Below are 18942 nucleotides of genomic sequence, written 5' to 3'. Positions count from 1 at the left end.
GCTGTTCTACATGTCAGAGGCTTAGAATTGAGGAGCTTTGGGGGAGCTTAGAGAGAATGTAGGTGAGCTCTTTCATTTTACTAGGGGTTTTGTTTACAGGAAACTGAGGTCTACTTCAGGGAAGTATAAGAAGAGGGATTTGACCAGGTCCTCTAACTCCCCATTCAGCCTTCTTTCCACTCTACCACAGAAAGAGTCAGAAGACACTTTGTGGGTCATCAGGTCCAAGCTGTATCTTCATGAGAAGACCTTTTCTGACATTTACAATTGGAGGCCATCCAATTGGAGGTCTTTATTTGCAGACCCCCAGTAATGGGGAATCTGTGCCCTCTCAAAGCACCTTACTCCACTTTGGGAGAATTCTCCTATTTAGGAAGTCTTGCTGACACCAAGTCTAAATTGGATTCTTTGGAACCTCCATACTCAAGGCAGCTAAGAGGTACAGAAGAGAGAGGGAGAGACCAGGGAGCAGAAGTCCTTATTTGAATCCTGCCGTAGATACTAGTAGCCACATAACTCTGGATGAGTCACTTAACTTTTCTGTGTCTCAGAGTCACTATCTTTAAAAGGGGGATAGTACCTTTTTCATAGGGCTCGTGTGAAGGCCAAATGAATTTAGACATAAAAAGTGCATTGCTGACCTCAAAATGTCCATGAATGCTAGCTAACTATATCTTTCTGAGTTCTGCACTCTGGAGTCAAGCAAGAAGCCTTCTCTATAGCAGCCTTTGGAATTCTTGGAGAGAGTTATCATATCTTTGCTTCCGGTTGCTGAAATGTTCCCTTTCTCTCTCTACCCTACCCCACCATCAGTGTTCTTTTCTCTTGGCTAAAAATCCCCAGGAATTTCCCTTGATCCTCATAATTTAAAGACCCTTCACTATCCTGATTGTCTTCCTTTGGACAATCTCTAGGTGATCAATGTTTCCCCCAAGTTGCAGGGTCCAGAACTGAACACAAAATTCCAAACCAGGTCAGGGAAGTGGGATTCTCACTTCTTTTGTCCATGATATTGCATTTCACTTAACTGAGCTTATTTTGGTGGGGAGGATGTCTCATTCCATTGTTGGTCCATTTTGAGTCCAATTCCACCAAAATCCCTAGACCTCTCCATGACTCCCTCAAATGGTAAAGTTGGACTTTGCCTATACAATCACATTGAAGACTTTCAATCAACAAGCATTTATTACACACCTAGTATTTCAAGGGACATCTAGGTGGTATAGTGGATAGCGCCTGGGGGCCTACAGTCAGGAAGACTCATTTTCTAAGTTCAAATCTGATTTCATACACTTACTAGCTGTGTGCCCTGGCCAAGTCTCTTAACCCCTGTTTGCCTCAGTTTCCTCCTCTGTAAAATGAGCTAGAGAAGGAAATGGCAAGCCACTCTATTTTCTCTTCCCAAAATAAAGTCATGAAGAGTCTGAAATGACTGAACAACAGCATCAGCAAAATATTTCAAGCCATCCTCTTACTTTGATAATCCTATGAATACAAAAAATGGCAGTGAAGGAAATAAAGAATTGATTTTTGCTTGCGCACACACGCTTATTCATCCTTAGAGGGCAATGGACACCCATCTATCCTTAACAACAACTGACATCTTAAGCATTTTATGGCATTATTATAGGAATGCAAGGTTTGCAAAACTCTTCAAAAACATTATCTCATTTGAGCTTCCCAACAACATTGGGGGATAGGAATTACAGGGACCAGCATGATTTAGAAAGATGAAGTGACTTGCCTGAGATCTTATAGCTTGTAAGAGTAGGAGAATGAACCCAAGTCTCCCTCATTCCAGGTCCAACTCTATCTTCTATACCAGAGATAGCGAACAAAAAGTCTAACAGGATGCCCAACACTCCTGAATGAGGTCTGAACCAGATGAAAACATAATTGGAAAGTATTTAGCAAAATAAATAAAAATAAAACAAATATAATATCATATTTTTATGCTAATTAAATATGTGACCCTCAGAGAACCTTATGCACCAGTTAATGGCCCTTGTGCCTGTTTGTTTGGCCCCCAGCTCTTCCTCATACTGCTTTTCTTATTGAATGGATGTATACTTAAAGAATTGACTGCCATATATATATATATATATATATATATATATATATATATATATATTGTGCAGGGCTCCTAAATTTTAGATGTAATTCTAGTAACAATTTGTTAAAATAATAAATAAATGAAATATTCTTGTTACCCTTCAGGAATAAATATTGCCTCTGGCTACTGTTGAGAGTTTAATTTGCTTTGGACTAAAGCAGATCTGGCTAGTTTATATGGAAGATGAAATTCCTGGTCTTACCACATTAATTTGATGAGCTGACTAGATGCTCCTTGAGGGCAAAGATTGTTTAATTTTGTCTTTGTATTCCCAGCATCTAGTATATTGCCTGTCATATTTCTTGGAGTCTTTTGCCATTCCTTCCTGGACTTTTTTCCCATATAATCAGGGGCTATAGGACTCAGGCAACATAAAATTATTATTTTTTAAGCTTAAACACAATAAAATTATGAAGGTAAAAATTGCTATTGGAACAAAAATCCTCAAAGCACTCGAGAATGTATTTGAATCAAAAAGTTTTTGTATAATCTGCCATTTTGGATTATTGACCTTAGTTTTCTCATCTACCAAATGGATTGGCATTGTGGATAAACTGACCTCTAATGTCCCATACAACTACACATCTGGGGTTCTCTGTACCAACACCACCAATTATTGAGTGCTGAACTTGAACTCAGATGATCAAAAATGAAATCCTATTTCTGTCACTTAGCATTTATATGACTTGGAGCAAGTCACTTAAAACTGGGTCTCACTTTTCTCATTTGTAAAACAAAGGGGTTGAATTAGGTGGTTTCTACCACCCCTTCTTGCTTTAATTGGATGATTCTATAGAATATCTAGGCAGCTAAGAGGTGCAGTAGATAGAGCACTGGGCCTGGAGTCAGAAAGATCTGAGTTCAAATCTGTTCTCAGATACTATCTGTGTAACTCTGGGCAAGTCAGGGAATCCTGTTAGCCTCAATTTCCTCATCTGTAAAATGAGCTGGGGAAGGAAATGGCAAACTACTTGAGTTCTCTTTGCCAAGAATGGGGCAAGAAAGAGTTGGACACAATTGCAGAACAGCGTAGAATATCTATTTCTCCCTAACAACATAGACAGAATTGCCACCCCCCCATTTTTTTTTTTGTTATTTTAAAGGCAGGGCAAGGGAAACTGGATTGGTTGTTCAGTTTCCAAGTAATGAAACTTATGGAATTGTTTGTGATAATTATTGCAAAAAAACTTTAGAACTCTGTGTGTGTGTGCATGTGTGTGTGAACCGTGTTGTATCTTACTGCAATATGCTTGCTTTCTTCCTCCTCCTTCCCCAACAATTTATTTTCCTGTCAAAATATACTGAGTTTCATGCTGTGCAGTCCAAATTGCTGCTATTAGTTTAATTGAGATGGAGCAATTATAAATAAATCCCATGCAGTGCTTGCTGAAATTGCCGCTATTAGTTTAAATGGCGGCAGGGTGATTAGTCATTCACCAAGTATAGCTAACTCCCTTCTTATTGCAGCCCCTGTGGGGGACAGAAGACCTGGGGTCCCACGGAGGCATAATAGTCGTCCTGCTGACCAAAGGAAAGGGAAAATCGGGTCCAGAGAAGGAAAGTAAATGGAGACATGAGAGCTTGTTTCAAGTATCTGAAGGGCTGTTTTGTGGAACAAACTCACTCTGCTTGGCCCCAGAGGCCAGAACTAGGGACGATGAATAGAAGTTGTCATGAGGCCCATGTAGGCCTGTCAGGAAAAACTTCCTAACAATTCAAGCTGGCCCAAGTAGAATGGGAGTTCTGACTCCGGAGCCAGTGGGTTCCCAGAAAATGGGATGGCCACACTTCTAGGGTTGCTCTAAAGGGGATTCTTTGTCATAACAGCTGGACTGAATAGTCTCTGATATCTCTCCCAATTTTAAGATTCTGGGATTTTAATACAGGTTCAGGACTATAATTCTAATTAGTCTGACAGAAGTGCAACAGCCCTGACAAAAATGACCACAGTAAGGTGAGAAGAAGAAATGTAACAGCAATCCCAATTTTTTTGTTTCATTTCTATTCATTTCTGAAATAATTAATCCATTGTGATAGGATTTAGAATTGGAAGGGGACTCTTCCAATTCTAGTCATCCAGCTCAATCATCATTTTTAACAGATGAGGAAACTGAGGCCAGGAGAGGTGAAGTCATTTACCTAAGATCACATGGGTAGTGACAGGAAAAGGGGAGAATTATACCCAGGTCCTATGACTATAAATCTACTGTAGACTTTTCATTGCATGGCACTTCACTGATGGACAATAAATACAAGTAAAGGGGAAGAAAAGGGAAGGGAAGGGAAGGGAAGGGAAGGGAAGTGTAAGGAAGGGAAAGAAAGGGAAAGGAAGGGAAGGGAATGGAAAGGAAGGAAAGAGAGGGGAAGGGAAAGGAAGGGAATAGAAGACAAGGGAAAGAGAAGGAAGGGAAGGGAGAAGGGACAGTAAGGGAAGGGTAAGGAAGGGAAGATAGGGAAAGGAAGGAAAGTGAAAAAATAACATTAGAGGATTGTGGGTACAAATCCCACCTCACACACTTCTTAGATGTGTAACCCTAAATGAATCGATTCACTTTCTTGGACCTCAATTTCATCATCTGTAAAATGAAAGGGTTGGACCAGATGGTCTCTGAAGTCTCTTCTAGTTTGATAAGCTCTATGGTCCTTAATTTTCTTTGTAATGAAATAAGTGGGTTTCACTAGATGGCCTCTAAGATTCCTTCTAACTCTAGACCCCATAACCTCTCTATTCCTGTTTTCTCTTCTGTAGAGTAAGACAGACTCTGAGACCTTCCAGTCCTAAGTCTACAATTCTGTGATTTATGAACTTGTTTGAGGGGGTTGTTCCATGTGTGTGTAGTGGGGCAGGGGGACAGAGGGGCTTCCAAAGGTTAAAAAACATCTCCTGAAACATCAAACCCTTCCCTAAGTCATGAGAGGCCTCTCCAAGGGGGCCCTGCTGGAACAAACAATTTCCCAACCTCCTCCTCCAGGGACATTGAGTTCTTTCTGGATTGTGTGACGTTTCCTGATGGTCCAAGGTGCAGCTTGTCTGTTTCCTTCTGTGGCTATAACTTTAAAAATGAAAATAACATTCAACTCCCAAACTGGATGCTCTGTCCTGGGATGACCCAGATTTCTGAAGGAAGAAGCATCCAAGAGAGTCCTGCCAGAGAACCTGCTAGGGACAGGCCCTTTCTATCCATCATTATCTACTAATTATCAAGCCAGTCTTCCATGTTTCAGGAATTGGATGCAGAAATGATCTGGAAGGGTTGGTACAGCCTAAGATAGTTTCAAACAATTGTAAATTTACAGCTAGAAGGGCCCCTTGGAGGTCATGCAGTCCCAATTTCTTCATTTTATAGAGGGGGACACTGAAGCCCAGAGAGAAGTCACTTGGTCAAGGTCATGCAGCAAAAGCAGGATTTATACCCAGGTCTTATCATTGCAGATGGAATTCTCTTTTCCTCTTAGATACCATGATAACAGAATTCCTATATTAAAGTTCCAGGTCTTAACCAGGGAAAAACTTCATAGACTCTTGTGAAGAAAGGACCTCAGAAGATACCTAGGCTAATCCTGACCATGAACTCCCTCTAGAACATACCCAATAAGTGATCATTCACTTTTCTTTGATGGAACTCCATTGAGGGAGAACCCACCAAATCCTGCTGCAGCTTATTCACCTTATGTGCAGTGGTGATCTTTGGGTGGCTTTTCGTTTCATGAGCCCAAATCTGCCACTTCACAACTTCCTCCCATTTTGTCAGTCAACAAGCATTTATTGATTACCTACTATTTGCCAGAGACTTCACTAAGCACTGGGCATGGAGAGAAAGGCAAAACACAGTCTCTGCTCTCTAGTCTAACGGGGGAGTCAAGCTACATAGAGAAATGATATAGATGGGATAAATTGGACCTGTTCGACACAGAGGAAGTATTAGCATGAGGGTGATTAGAAAAAGGCTCCTTGCAGAAGGTCAGACATTAGCTTAGCTAAGGCTTAAGGGAAGCCAGGATGGAGAGATGAGGGAGGAAAGATTTCCAGGCACCGGGAACAATCAGTGCAAACGTCTGAGTCGGGAGATAACATCTTTGTTGGTCAAGGAAGAACAAGGAGCTCAGAGTTGTTGGATCACAGAATATGTGGAGGCTTGGGGAAAGTGAGGATATAAGAAGGCAGGAAAAGGCAGAAGGGGCCAGGTTATAGAAAACTTTCTAAGGCAAAGAGGATTTTTATATTTGATTCTGGAGGTGGTAGGAAGCTACTGGAGTTCATTGAGGGAGAGTAAGATCACTGACAGCTGAATGGAGGATGAAGTAGAGTGGGGAGAGACTTGAGGAAGGGAGGAATCTCCCACCCTGAGCCAAGCAGTTATCTAGGTGGCAGGTGCTGAGGGCACATCCACCAGGTAGGGGCAGTGTCAGAGGAGAGAAGGGGGCATATTCCTGAAGTTAGAAATGACAAGACTTGTGGATTGATTTTGGAGAAAGAGAGAGAGAGTGAAGAGTCCAGAATGACATATTTGAATCTAGGGTACTAGGAGGATAGCAGTGGTCCTCATTCTGATCTCCTGGACCAAGCAGACCCAAATCCTCTGTTGGAGATAACTTGCAAGTTCCCTACACTAAGTCTTTTCTTCTTTTGTTGGTTAAGATTCTCCAGTTCCTTTGCTTGGTTTTCATATAGCTAAGGTTCTTAATTAGCCTTTTTGTTCCTCTCTGGACTTGTTCCAGATTTTTCTTTTTAATTTTAAAATAACTATTATTTTAAATAACTTTTAAAAATACCTAAATAAAAATAATTTAAAATAACTTTGTTATATTGAAATAACTGTCGGTATCAATTCTAAGAAGAGTAAAAAGGGATAGGTAATGGAGGTTAAGTGACTTGTCCAGGATAACATAGTTAGGAAGTATCTGAGATCTGATTTGAACCCACATCCTCCCTATTCCAGACTTGGATGCTGGATAGCCTGCTGTCATCCATTGTGTTACCCAGCTGCCCCATATGTTCCAGATTTTCAATTTTTATCCTAAAATATTGCACTTGGAACTAAGAGCTTTGTTTAGAACTCACTAAAGAGCATTACAGAACTTAGAGAAGAGTCAGTTCAAAGACGGAGCTAATATTTTTCATGATTGCTCTGTATAACCTAATTGAATTACTTACCATCTTGGGGAAGAGGGAGACAATTTGGCCTCAAGATTTTAAAAGAGTAAATGTTAAAATTTGTTTTACATGTTTTTGGGAAAAGAAGATTATTTAAAGACAGAGCAGAGAATCATAATTTTGTATAGTAGAGACGTCAAGTACTGCACTTTGGCTAGAATACATGAAAAAGTATAATAGCCAAGAAAGGTCATCTGGACCCAGATATCGAAAGGCTGTAAATGTCAAAGGAGCTCATATTTCATCACAGGGATAATAGGGAACCATGGACATTTCTTGAGCTGGAGGAGAGTGTATGTGTAATGGGTCAGAGCTATACTTTCGGAATATTAATTTTGGCGATTCTATGGAGAATGGATTGGGAAGGGGATAGATGACAGGGAGAACAATTAGAAGGCTATTTCCAATAGTACAGATGAGAAGTGATGGGTCTGAATTGGGATGGTGGTCATACTGGTGTAGAAAAAGCCCATTTTAAGAGCATTGAGATAAAATATGCACAACTTATGAAATCATCGTTTCTAGGTCCCAACAACCTTTTATCAAGATCTCGGGGCATTTTCAGTCATTTGCTTGGTTCAATAGCTTCTGACTCTGGAGCCCCCAGCTCAGGCATAAGGCAGCCAAAGGTGCATGGGCATTAGTCATCAATTGGGGGAGGAAGCCTGTGTCTGAAGGTTGGAAGGGAAAAGGAGGGTTTCTCACTCTGGATCTGGGCTTCTTTAACTTCCTGGCTTTCCGTAGTCTTCAGTTTCATTCACTTCAGCATTTATCAGAGTAGCTAGGTGGTGCAGTGGATAGAGAGAATATCGGGACTGGAGTCAGGAAGACTCATCTTCCCGAGTTCAAATCTGGTCTCAGACACTAGCCGGCTGACCATGGCAAGTCACTTAACCCTGTTTGCCTCAGTTTCTTAGTCTGAACAATGAAGGGGTTGGAATAAAAAGCCTTTGAGGTTCTCTCCAGCTCCAGAGCTGTGATCCCATAAGCCTAAACATAATGACTTTTTTTCCTTTTTTAAAGGGTTTTAAAGATCCTGTTTACCGGGCCAGGCGGAAACAATTTGCTGACATTGCCTACAACTACAGACAGTAAGTGTCCCTCACCTCCCAGCTGGGGAAGAAAGGAAAGCAAACCCCAAAGGCCCTCCTCCCCCATCTCTAATTTTCCTAGATTGAGAAATGATTGCTTAGAGACTGTATCCTTTCCTTTTTTCCTGTGTGGTTGTCCAAATCATTGGCTACCAGCATTTATCAAAAAACTGCCAGGAGACAAAAAGAAATTGCCCCCAGTGCTATTGACCCTGCTGTCTTTCCTCTGGGCTTTGTTGACTAATTGCAGAAGCTTTGTCATCTAGAACTACAAAGGGCTCTAGCCTGAATCAGGCCCCTCTGGTCTCCTCCACATTATTCAATGGGGAAGACCAAGGAGGGGAGAGAATAATTTACATGAAAGAGGGGTCTCTAATATGGGCATCAAATAATGAATCCCTTGTGGTTTTGGGGTAAACTGTGACTCAGTGTTCTACTTTCATCCACCTAACCCAGATGCTCTGCACAATTTTAGGGCAGGATATGTTTTGGGAGAGAGGGGAGCTTGGGATTTCCCTGCCTTCCCTCCTCATTCCAGATAAAAGAAAATGGACAGGGGGACAAAGCAACCATTTTGGAGCTTGGGCTCCAAACAGTGTTGTGGGTGGTCATGGGATCACAGATTTAGAGCTAGAAGGGATCCTGGAGGTCATTAAGCCTAGCCTCCCTGCCCCTTAATTTACAGATGAGGAAACTGAGACACACATTGAATTACTTTCTTGGGGTCACACAGCCAGTTCATGTCTGAGAATGGATTTGAGATCGGGTCTCCCAGACTTCAAACCCTGGATATGCCACTAAGACCATAGCTCAAGGGCTGGAAGGAACCCTGAAGGCCAGCCCCTCTCATTGCAGGTGCTGAAGACCAAAGAGTTGAAGTGACTTTTTTCTAAGACCATAAAGATAGTAAAGAAGAGGTTGAACCTAGGACCTGAACTCTGTATCCACTATACTGCTGTGCCTCCTCATGGTCTCCTCTGAGCTAGGTATTGAGGGTGCAAGGACAGGACAAGAGTCTCTGCTCTCAAGGAGTTACCTTCTATTGGCAAGATACAGCATTAAAGAGAAAAGAAGAATGAGCAGAGACCAAAGAGGGTTTTCTGCCTGAGGTGGGGAGAGAGCTGAAGGAAGAAGCTAAAGGTTCTGGGAGAGGGAGGTAAGGAAGGGGCACACTCTAAGACCAAAGGAGTTAGGGAAGGGACATGAGGAAGGTGCATGGGTGGGGGATGAAACACAGAGCTGAGGAAACAGAAGGCAGTTCAATTTTATTGGGTATATTTTGCAGAGGTCAGACTCCCACCTATGGACTAAAAGCACTCTACAAAGCTCCCTAGGGCAGCCTAAATCAGATTATAATGTTTTGGAAATGTTTAACATAATAAATAAAAATGCAATACAACAGGATCCACTAGGCTTTGCATTGGATGGAGCAATCAGGTCCAGAGTCCAAAAGACTTAGCTTCCTGAGTTCAGACACTTATTAGCTGTGCAACCCTGGTCAAGTCAGTTATCCTGTTTATCTCAGTTTCCTCAGCTGTCAAATGAGCTGGAGAAGGAAATGGCAACCCACTCCTGTATCTTTGCTAAGAAGATTTCAAATGGGATGAAGAGTCTGACTGAAATGACTAACAATAATACAATAGAGATAATGTTAATTGTGATTTTCTAAATCAATATGCAGCCAGTAGGAAACCATGTCTACATGGGATAGTGTATGGGGAGCAGGGGAGAGTGATGTGAGAAAAGTCTGGAAAGGGAGATGGAAACCAGATTGTGGAGGGCTTTAAATGCCAAATCGAGCAGATTATATTTTATATTAGAGGCCTGATGTTTTTAACTGCTATCATTCTGAAGGGAAGTTTAATGGGACCAGTCCTACTATAACTGCCAAAATAATTTCCCTTATACATAGATCTATATTATTCAATAAACTCTAGTAACTCCTTATTTCCTCCAGTATAAAATAATTCTTCTGTTTAAAGCCATTCCCAGCCTGACCTGTGCTTGCAACACCTTCATAAGGCATTCCCTTTCCCTTGCTCTATTTGCTGTTTCATAATATGATACTCCATTTTTCATCTCTTTGCCTTTTCTTTGGCCATCCTCCATACCTGGAATATACTGTCTCCTCTCCTCCATCTCCTAGAAAGATGTATTTGTGAGCTTGAAAGAATATTGGCTTTGAAGGCTATTGATTTGAATTCATTCCCACCATTGAAGCTTTTGCCTTCTGTGATCTTGGGCAATTCACTTATCTTCCCTGTGCCTCAGTTTCCTCCTATGTAAAAGCCCCTGAGATCCCCTCTAAATCTAGATAAATGATCTCAGTTAAATGAAGCAGATTTTGCCTTATCCCCCCCTCCCCCAACCAGACACATGATTTCATTTATATAAGGGACTTCCCCAAAAGAAATTCCTTTGATAGATACAGATTAGCATCTTCTCTAAAAGTTGTAGATTTAGAAAATTCCCTGGGGGCATTCCAATGAAAGGTTAAGTGACTTGCCCACTGTCTCACTGCTAATATGTATTACAGACAACACTTAAATCCAGGTGTTCCAAACTGAAGCCAGATTCCTACTCACTGTGCCATGACTTCCTTGCTACAAAGACAGAATTTTTCACAGTTAGAGAAGTCTGAACTTGTCAGAGTCTACTGAGAATTCTCAGCCTTTGAGGGCTTATAATTAGATAAACAAATGTCAGTGATACTGTGAGTAGGATTCATACTCTGGGTCATGATGGACCTCTGAGGTCCTTTTTAGATCTAGGTCGCTAGAATTCTGTAAGGCTGTGTTTAATAAACATTAATTAAGCCCCTACCATATGCCAGGCACTATGCTAAGCTCTGGAGATACAAAACAGAGGCAAAAGAGAATCCTTTCCTTCCAGGAGTTTACAATTTAATTGCGGAGACAAGAAGAATATATACAAATAAGCAATCCAGGATAAATAGGAAATTATTAACAGAGAAAAAGGCACTAGAATTAAGAAGGGCAGGGAAGGCTTCAACCATTTGCCCCCAGGTTCCACTGAGTCACAATATGCAGGCCTTTTTTTAATACCTATCAGTTATCATTAACCTGACTTAGCCTACCTGCTAAGATGGTTTTACCAGGGTGTGGCCCCTGTGCATGCTACAGCTTCTTAGAATCACAGGTAAGAGATGGATGAAAGGGGAACACCAAAAGTGGATGAGCAACCCAGAGAAGGGCTCAACAAGCCTCATAGCACAGGTGCTGGTCCTCCCTGAACCCTGGTGACTTGGAGATATGTCTACCCCAAGCAGGTGAAGATTTCTCTAGACAGAACGGGTAGGGATGAATACAATTCCTCATAACTGCCATGGAAGTGGCTGAGCAGGCACCATGGAGCACGTAGAGTTTGGTAAGACCTCAAAGATGTCATGGTCATCCATTGCATCCTGGGACAGCATCTGTCATTATGAATTTTGTCTTGTCACTGAACTTGGATGACACTGGAAGAGAGAGTGAAGTTGACAATTATGCCACTCTGCCTCACTTAAATCCAATTCACGCACAAGTCACAGGTCCTTTGAAAAAATGAAGGATGAATAATAACAGTGCAGGTGACTCAAGGATCTTTCAGGCAAATATCTGATAGTTCATGGAGCTGGGAGTCCATATGGAGTGGAAGGTATTGTCCTTATCTTTGTTCCATCAGAATGTATGAATCTGATTTGCTGCCTTGTGAAGAATGGGAAAATTGTGATTGTTTGAATTATATTCCTTACTATATAAAAATCACTGATTCATCACTGTGAGGGACAATTAGTCAACTTCTAATAACTGATAGCCTACCATTGGGAAGGTCGATGTGGCTTGCTTTGTTTGACTTAAAAAGGTGGTTAGAAGTCTTAGGGAAATAGAGTTTGGCCTAATCTGGGAAGGACTTCACAACAATTAGGATCCCCTAAAGAGGAATGAATTGCCTTGCAAATTAGTGAGTCAAAGATCACTGGAAGGCTTGAAGGAGAAGCTTCAGGGCTATTTTTCTTGGAAGTTACAGACAAGATTACATTATTAACTACAAGTGGGCTAAATAACTTCTAAGATTCATTTTAACTTTGATATGCTTTAATTATACCAGAACTCTTGTGTTAACAACTATTAAATCTAGGGTGTATTGAATTGTTGATGGGGGGGGGGGCAAGGTTAACTGGTGACCAACGTGGGAATCTCATTTAGTTTAATTTCAGAATAAACGTCTTTTAAAATGCCATCCTTAATAAACATTGTCTAGGGTAAATGATTGTATCTTTCTTTGATACTACAATGTCTTGGTATAAATTATGAAACAGAAGGTAGGAAAGAAAGAAAGAAAGAAAGAAAGAAAGAAAGAAAGAAAGAAAGAAAGAAAGAAAGAAAGAAAGAAAGAAAGAAAGAAAGAAAGAAAGAAAGAAAGAAAGAAAGAAAGAAAGAAAGAAAGAAAGAAAGAAAGAAAGAAAGAAAGAAAGAAAGAAAGAAAGAAAGAAGGAAGGAAGGAAGGAAGGAAGGAAGAAAGAAAGGAAGAAAGAAGAGAAAGAAATAGAGAAAGGAATAGAGAAAGGAAGAGACAGAAAGGAAGAAAGGAAGGAAGGAAGGAAAGAAGGAAGGAAGGAAAGATATCATAGACTTTAATTTGCCTAACTTGAGAAAGATGATTCTCCATCCCTGAAATGGGAGCCAGTGACTGTTATATTGGACAGCAATCACTATTGTTCAGCAATCACTTTAGTGAATTCTCTTTCCAGAATTATAGCTGACCACTGTAGGGCACTCTTGGATTGTTTTAGATTACTTACTTAAATTCTTAGGAATGGGATAAACAGTCTCCTCTCCCACCCTCCTCCACCTCAAATGATGTCATAGCTCATAGAATGTGAGAGCTGAGGTCAGTGAGTACTGTTCCCTCTTTTTGTAGATACAGAAGATGCCATCATATCACACTCCACCCTGAATACACTGTAGTCTGCTCAGAGCCCAAGGGAATTTCTCCTGTGACCATATTGCCATGCTGAAATAAACTGAGGCTTATCTTGTCTAGAGCTGGTGTTCCCACTTTTAGAAGAGGGCTGAAAACTTGACAAATGTTGTCTCTGCTTAGAGAATCAATTTATTCTTATTTTTTAAATTAAAAAATTTAAGTGCTATTTTTCATATTATTTTCTTTTTAAATTTTGAATTCTAGATTCTCTCCCACTAATCCCTCCCCCATTCACTGAGAAGGCAAACAATGTACTAATTATATATATTATATATACTATTATATATACTATATTGCAAAAAATGGAAAAAATAAAGTAAGATACATATACTTCAATTTGCACTCAGAGTTCATCAGTGCTCTCTCTTAGAGGTAGAGAGCATATTTTCATCATGAGTCCTTTGGAATTGTCTTAGATCACTGTATTGATTGGAGTAGCCAAATTTTTCATAGCTTGATCATCATTATAAAGCTGCTATTATTGGGCACAATGATATTTCAGTTTTTCTCACTTCACTTTGTGTCAGTTCATTTAGATCTTTTGTTTTTTCAGAAACCACTCTTACCCCTTCATCATTTCTTATAGCACAATAGTATTCCATCATAATCATATGCCACAACTTATTCATCCATTCCCCACTTGATGAGCATCACCTCAATTTCCAATTATTTGCCATCATTAAAAATATAATTATTTTGGTACATATGTTTTTTTCCTTTTACCCTTTGATATCTTTGCGGTAATAAACCTAGTAGTAGTATTATCCTTTGCACATAGTCCCAGATTATTTTCCAGCATGGTTGGGCTATACCTATTTTTCCTCATCCCCTCCAAAAGTTGTCATTTCTGATAGGTGTCAAGTGGTATCCCAAAGTTGGTTTATTTGCCTTTCTCTGACTAATAGTGATTTATAACATTATTTCACAAAACTATAGCTAGCTATGATTTATTCTTCTGAAAATTGCCGGTTCATATCAATTGATTGTTTATCAATTGGAAAATGATTCTTTTTTAAAAATAAATTTGACTTAGTTTCCTTATACAACTGAGAAATAAGGTTTTTAATTTTATCTTTATCTTATCAGAGAAACTTGCTATAAAATTTTTATATTACCTCATTGTCTATGGTACCTGTAATGAAAATGTACTTTCCCTGAATATCTCTTTCATTTAGGTCTAATTTTGCTTTTACTTTGTTTGAGATCATGATTGCTGCTCTTCCCTCTTTCATTTCAGATGAAGCAGAATAGACTCTGCTCCAACCCTTCATTTCAACTTTGTGTATCTTTCTGTCCCAAGGGTATCCTTTGTATATGACATATTATTGGATTCTGGTTTTGAATCCATTCTGCTAGCCACTTCAATTCAATAGGTTAGCTCATTCCATTCACATTCACAGTTATGATCAATAATGGGGCAGGTCCCACCTTACCATTTCCATCTGTTTATCTTTCTTTCTCTCTTTTTTGGGGGGGATATAAAATAAGTCATTTATTTATTTATTTTAAAGAGAAAATTAATTAATTTAGAGTATTTTCCCATGGTTAAATGATTCATATTCTTTCCTTCCCCTTCTCCCTCCTCCCTCTCCTATAGCCAATGAGCAACTCAACTAGGTTTTACATATATTATTGATGAAGACCTATGTCCATATTATTAAAATTTGCAATAGAGCAATCATTTAGAATCTACATCCCCAATCATATCCCCATTAAACCATGTGATCAAGGAAATGTTTTTTCTTCTGTGTTTCTGCTCCCACAGTTCTTTCTCTAGATGTGGGTAGCCATCTTTCTCATAAATCCCTCAGAATTGTCCTGGATCATTGCATTGCTGCTAGTAGAGAAGTCCATTATGTTTGATTGTGCCACAGTGTATCCATCTCTGTGTATAATGTTCTCCTGGTTCTGCTCCTTTCACTCTGCATCAATTCCTGGAGGTTGTTACAGTTCACGTGAAATTCCTCCAGTTCATTATTCCACCACCAACAGATACCACAATTTGTTCAGACATTCCCCAATCATAGGGCATCCCTTCATTTTCCAATTTTGTTGCCACCACAAAGAGTGCAACTATAAATATTTTTGTACAAGTCTTTTTTCCTTATTATCTCTTTGGGGTACAGATCTAGCAGTGGCATGACTGGATCAAAGGGCAGGCAGTCACTTAAAGCCCTTTGGACATAGATCGAAATTGCCATCCAGAATGGTTGGGAGTTGTGAATTGTCACAACTCCACCAGTAGTGCATTAGTGTCCCAATTTTGCCACATCCTTCTCCAACATTTATTATTTTCCTTTGCTGTCATATAAGCAAGGCTGCTAGGTGTGAGGTGATACCTCAGGGTTGTTTTGATTTTCATTTCTTTGATTATCAAAGATTTAGAACACTTCAAGTGCTTATTGATAGTTTTGATTTCTTTATCTGAAAACTGCCTATTCATGTCCCTTGACAATTTATCAATTGGGGAATGGCTTGATTTTTTGTACGATTGACTTAGTTCCTTACATATTTGAGAAATTAGACCTCTATCCGAGGTTTTTATTATAAAGATTTCCCCCAATTTGTTGTTTCCCTTCTAATTTTGGATGCATTGGTTTTATTTGTACAAAACCTTTTTAATTTAATGTAATCAAAATTATTCATTTTACATTTTGTGATATTCTCTATCTCTTGCTTGGTCTTAAGTTCTTTCCTTTCCCATAGATCTGACAGGTATACTATTCTATCTTCTCTCTCTCTTTTTATCCTGTCCCTCCTCAAAAATATTTCTTACTGCTGATCATTGCTTTTCTCAGTCTGCCCTCCTTTATCATCCCCTCCCTCCTTTCTTATCCCATCCCCCCATCTCCTTATTGGGTAAGATGAATTTCTATACACAACTGAATACACACAAACATATACATATATATTCTCACTTCTTTGAGTCAGTTTTGATGAGAGTAAGGTTCAAGCATTGTCACCCCACCATTTTCCCTTCCACTATAAAAGCTCTTCCTTGTGTGACTTTTATATGAGAAAATTTACCCCATTCTATTTTTCTTTTCCCCTTCTCCCAGTACACCCTCTCTTTCTCACCCTTACATTTTTTGGAGATAATCCCAACATAATCGACTCACATTCATGTCCTCTGTCTATGCAGACTCCTTCTAACTACTCAAAGGATGATAAAACTTTAGGAGTTGTGTGTATCATTTTCCCATGTAGGAATCATTCTTTTAAAAAAGAAATTTTAACTGCTCAGATTTAACTATGGAGAGATGATTATTGCTAGTATCCTTCCAAAATCTGTCAGAATTATGCTACATGTGCATAGTCCCTAGATGGGAAGCACATTATGCTTAAAAGCACCTCTATAAGAAACTGCTTTGGGTTTTTTTCACTTTTAAAAAGCCTCTACAACTTCTCAGTGAAGCAACTATCAGACATAGCAAGCATCGTGGAGTGGACTAGGTACTAGTCTTAGTCAGGAGGACTTGGGTTCAAATTATGCCTCAGACTCTTACTAGTTGTGTAACTGGGCAAATTACTTAAAGTTTCAGTGGTCCAGTTTCCTTATCTTAAAACGTGTTGGAGCTAGGCTCAATAGTCTCTACACTTCCTTATACCTCCAAATCTGTTATCCTATGATGTCACCTTGGACTGATGGAAAGCATTAACCTTAGATTAATGAAATCTTGGGTAAAAGTTCTGTGATCTTGCACAAATGACTTAACCTTTCTGGGACCTAGTTTCCCTATTAGATGGCCACTGACATTCCTTCCAGGTCTTGGGTCTATTATTTGATCATCTCCTGCTAAAACTGTCTTTATCTTCAGACTCATATCTATATTTTCTACATCTTTATTACAGTGGACAACCCATCCCAAGAGTAGAGTACACTGAGGAAGAGAAGAAAACATGGGGCATGGTGTTCAAGACCCTGAAGTCTTTATATAAAACTCATGCCTGCTATGAACACAACCACATCTTCCCTCTTCTGGAAAAATATTGTGGTTTCCAAGAAGACAACATTCCACAGCTGGAGGATGTTTCTCAGTTTCTACAAAGTAATTTTACCTACTACCTTCTTCTGGGAAAGTAATTGCATTTGCATAATCTTGGTTGGTAGAATGTCATAGTTATCCTTACCTCTGCTATCCTCTCCATCCTCTATACTTGAGGGTATGTGTGTATGTGTTTGTGTGTAAAAGGCAGAGATAGAGAAAAAAGAGAGAGGAAAGAAGACAGAGAAAGAGAGAGAGAGAGAGAGAGAGAGAGAGAGAGAGAGAGAGAGAGAGAGGAGAGAGATAGTAGAGACAAGTTAGAGAGAGAGAGAGAAAAATAAAGAGAAGAGAGAAGAGTTAGAAAGAGAAGAGGAGAGAGAGTGAGAGAGAGAGAGTGAGAGAGAGAGAGAGAGAGAGAGAGAGAGAGAGAGGAGAGATAGTAGAGAGAAGTTAAAGAGAGAGAGAGAAAGAAATAAAGAGAAGAGAGAAGAGTTAGAAAGAGAAGAGGAGTGTGTGTGTGTGTGTGTGTGTGAGAGAGAGAGAGAGAGAGAGACAGACAGACAGACAGACAGACAGACAGACAGAGACAGAGAGAGTTGTAGTAAGAGTGTTGGATATGGAATCACCTGACTCTGCTACTTATTAGTCATGTGATCCTGGAAAGATCATTTAAACTTTCTTGATCTCAATACTTTAATCTATTAAATGAGAATTATATACTTACGCCATTTTCTCTATAAGAGGTTCCCACAGACTGAAGTGGATAATGTACATCTATAAGCAGCATCATGATTTCATAGATAGGCCACTAGTTTTAGAGACAGGAAGATGCTTGCCAGCTGTGTGATCTTGGACACACCCTGAGCAAACCCAGGAACTCTGTATTTCCAATTCCTTAACTATAGAATAAGACATTGGACTTGAAGACCTGTGCATGGCATCTCTTCTGGGTAGGTTGTTCAACTGGGTTCCCAGGGTCTGTTCATCTTCATAACATGATTCTAAATTACCAGAAATAATTCCAGTCATGTGAGTAGAGCCAGCTCTAATCCAAGAACTGATTGTGAAATTTTCAGTATGAATATTTATACCTTAAAAATCAGCAAATTCTACAAATTAGGGTTCATTTTATTGTACTGTTGATTATCTAAATTTGAGAAAGTTTTAATAATACAAATTGAACTGAAAAGTGGGTCCAGCATACATTTACACCCTCCCCCACAGATAGTTATTATTTTATTAGCACACTCAGGAAAACTCTTTTGTGTCTTTGTTCAGTTTTCAGTCATGTCCAACTCTCCACAATCCTGTTTGGAGTTTTCTTGGCAAAGACACTGGACTGGTTTGCCATTTACTTCTCTAAATCATTTTTCAGATGAGAAAATTAAGACAAACAGGGTTAAGAGACTTGTCTAAGATCATATAGCTAATAGGGTGTCTGAGCCTAGATTTGAACTCATGATAAGTCTTCCTGATTCCAAGGTCAGTGCTCTATCCATTTTGTCACCTAGTTGCCTTTTAGGGTCTAGCCATTTTTTTCTTTATTGTACCAGTAATCTCATTTCTTTTTAGATTTTTGGAAATTTTTATTTAATTAGTTAATTTAGAATA

General features: G+C 39.5%; 1 protein-coding gene across 1 annotated transcript in view; it reads left to right on the top strand.

Annotated features, from left to right (window-relative positions):
* Positions 1 to 18942, top strand: part of PAH (phenylalanine hydroxylase) — a 75900-nt gene that overhangs the window by 32572 nt on the left and 24386 nt on the right. The window contains exons 5-6 of the mRNA XM_007503336.3: positions 8292 to 8359; positions 17198 to 17394. Of these exons, the coding sequence (XP_007503398.1) occupies positions 8292 to 8359; positions 17198 to 17394 (265 nt within the window). The remainder of the gene's footprint in view (positions 1 to 8291; positions 8360 to 17197; positions 17395 to 18942) is intronic.

Source organism: Monodelphis domestica, chromosome 5 (genome assembly GCF_027887165.1).
Source record: "Monodelphis domestica isolate mMonDom1 chromosome 5, mMonDom1.pri, whole genome shotgun sequence".
Classification (NCBI taxonomy): domain Eukaryota; kingdom Metazoa; phylum Chordata; class Mammalia; order Didelphimorphia; family Didelphidae; genus Monodelphis; species Monodelphis domestica.
This window is presented reverse-complemented; position numbering and strand designations above follow the sequence as displayed.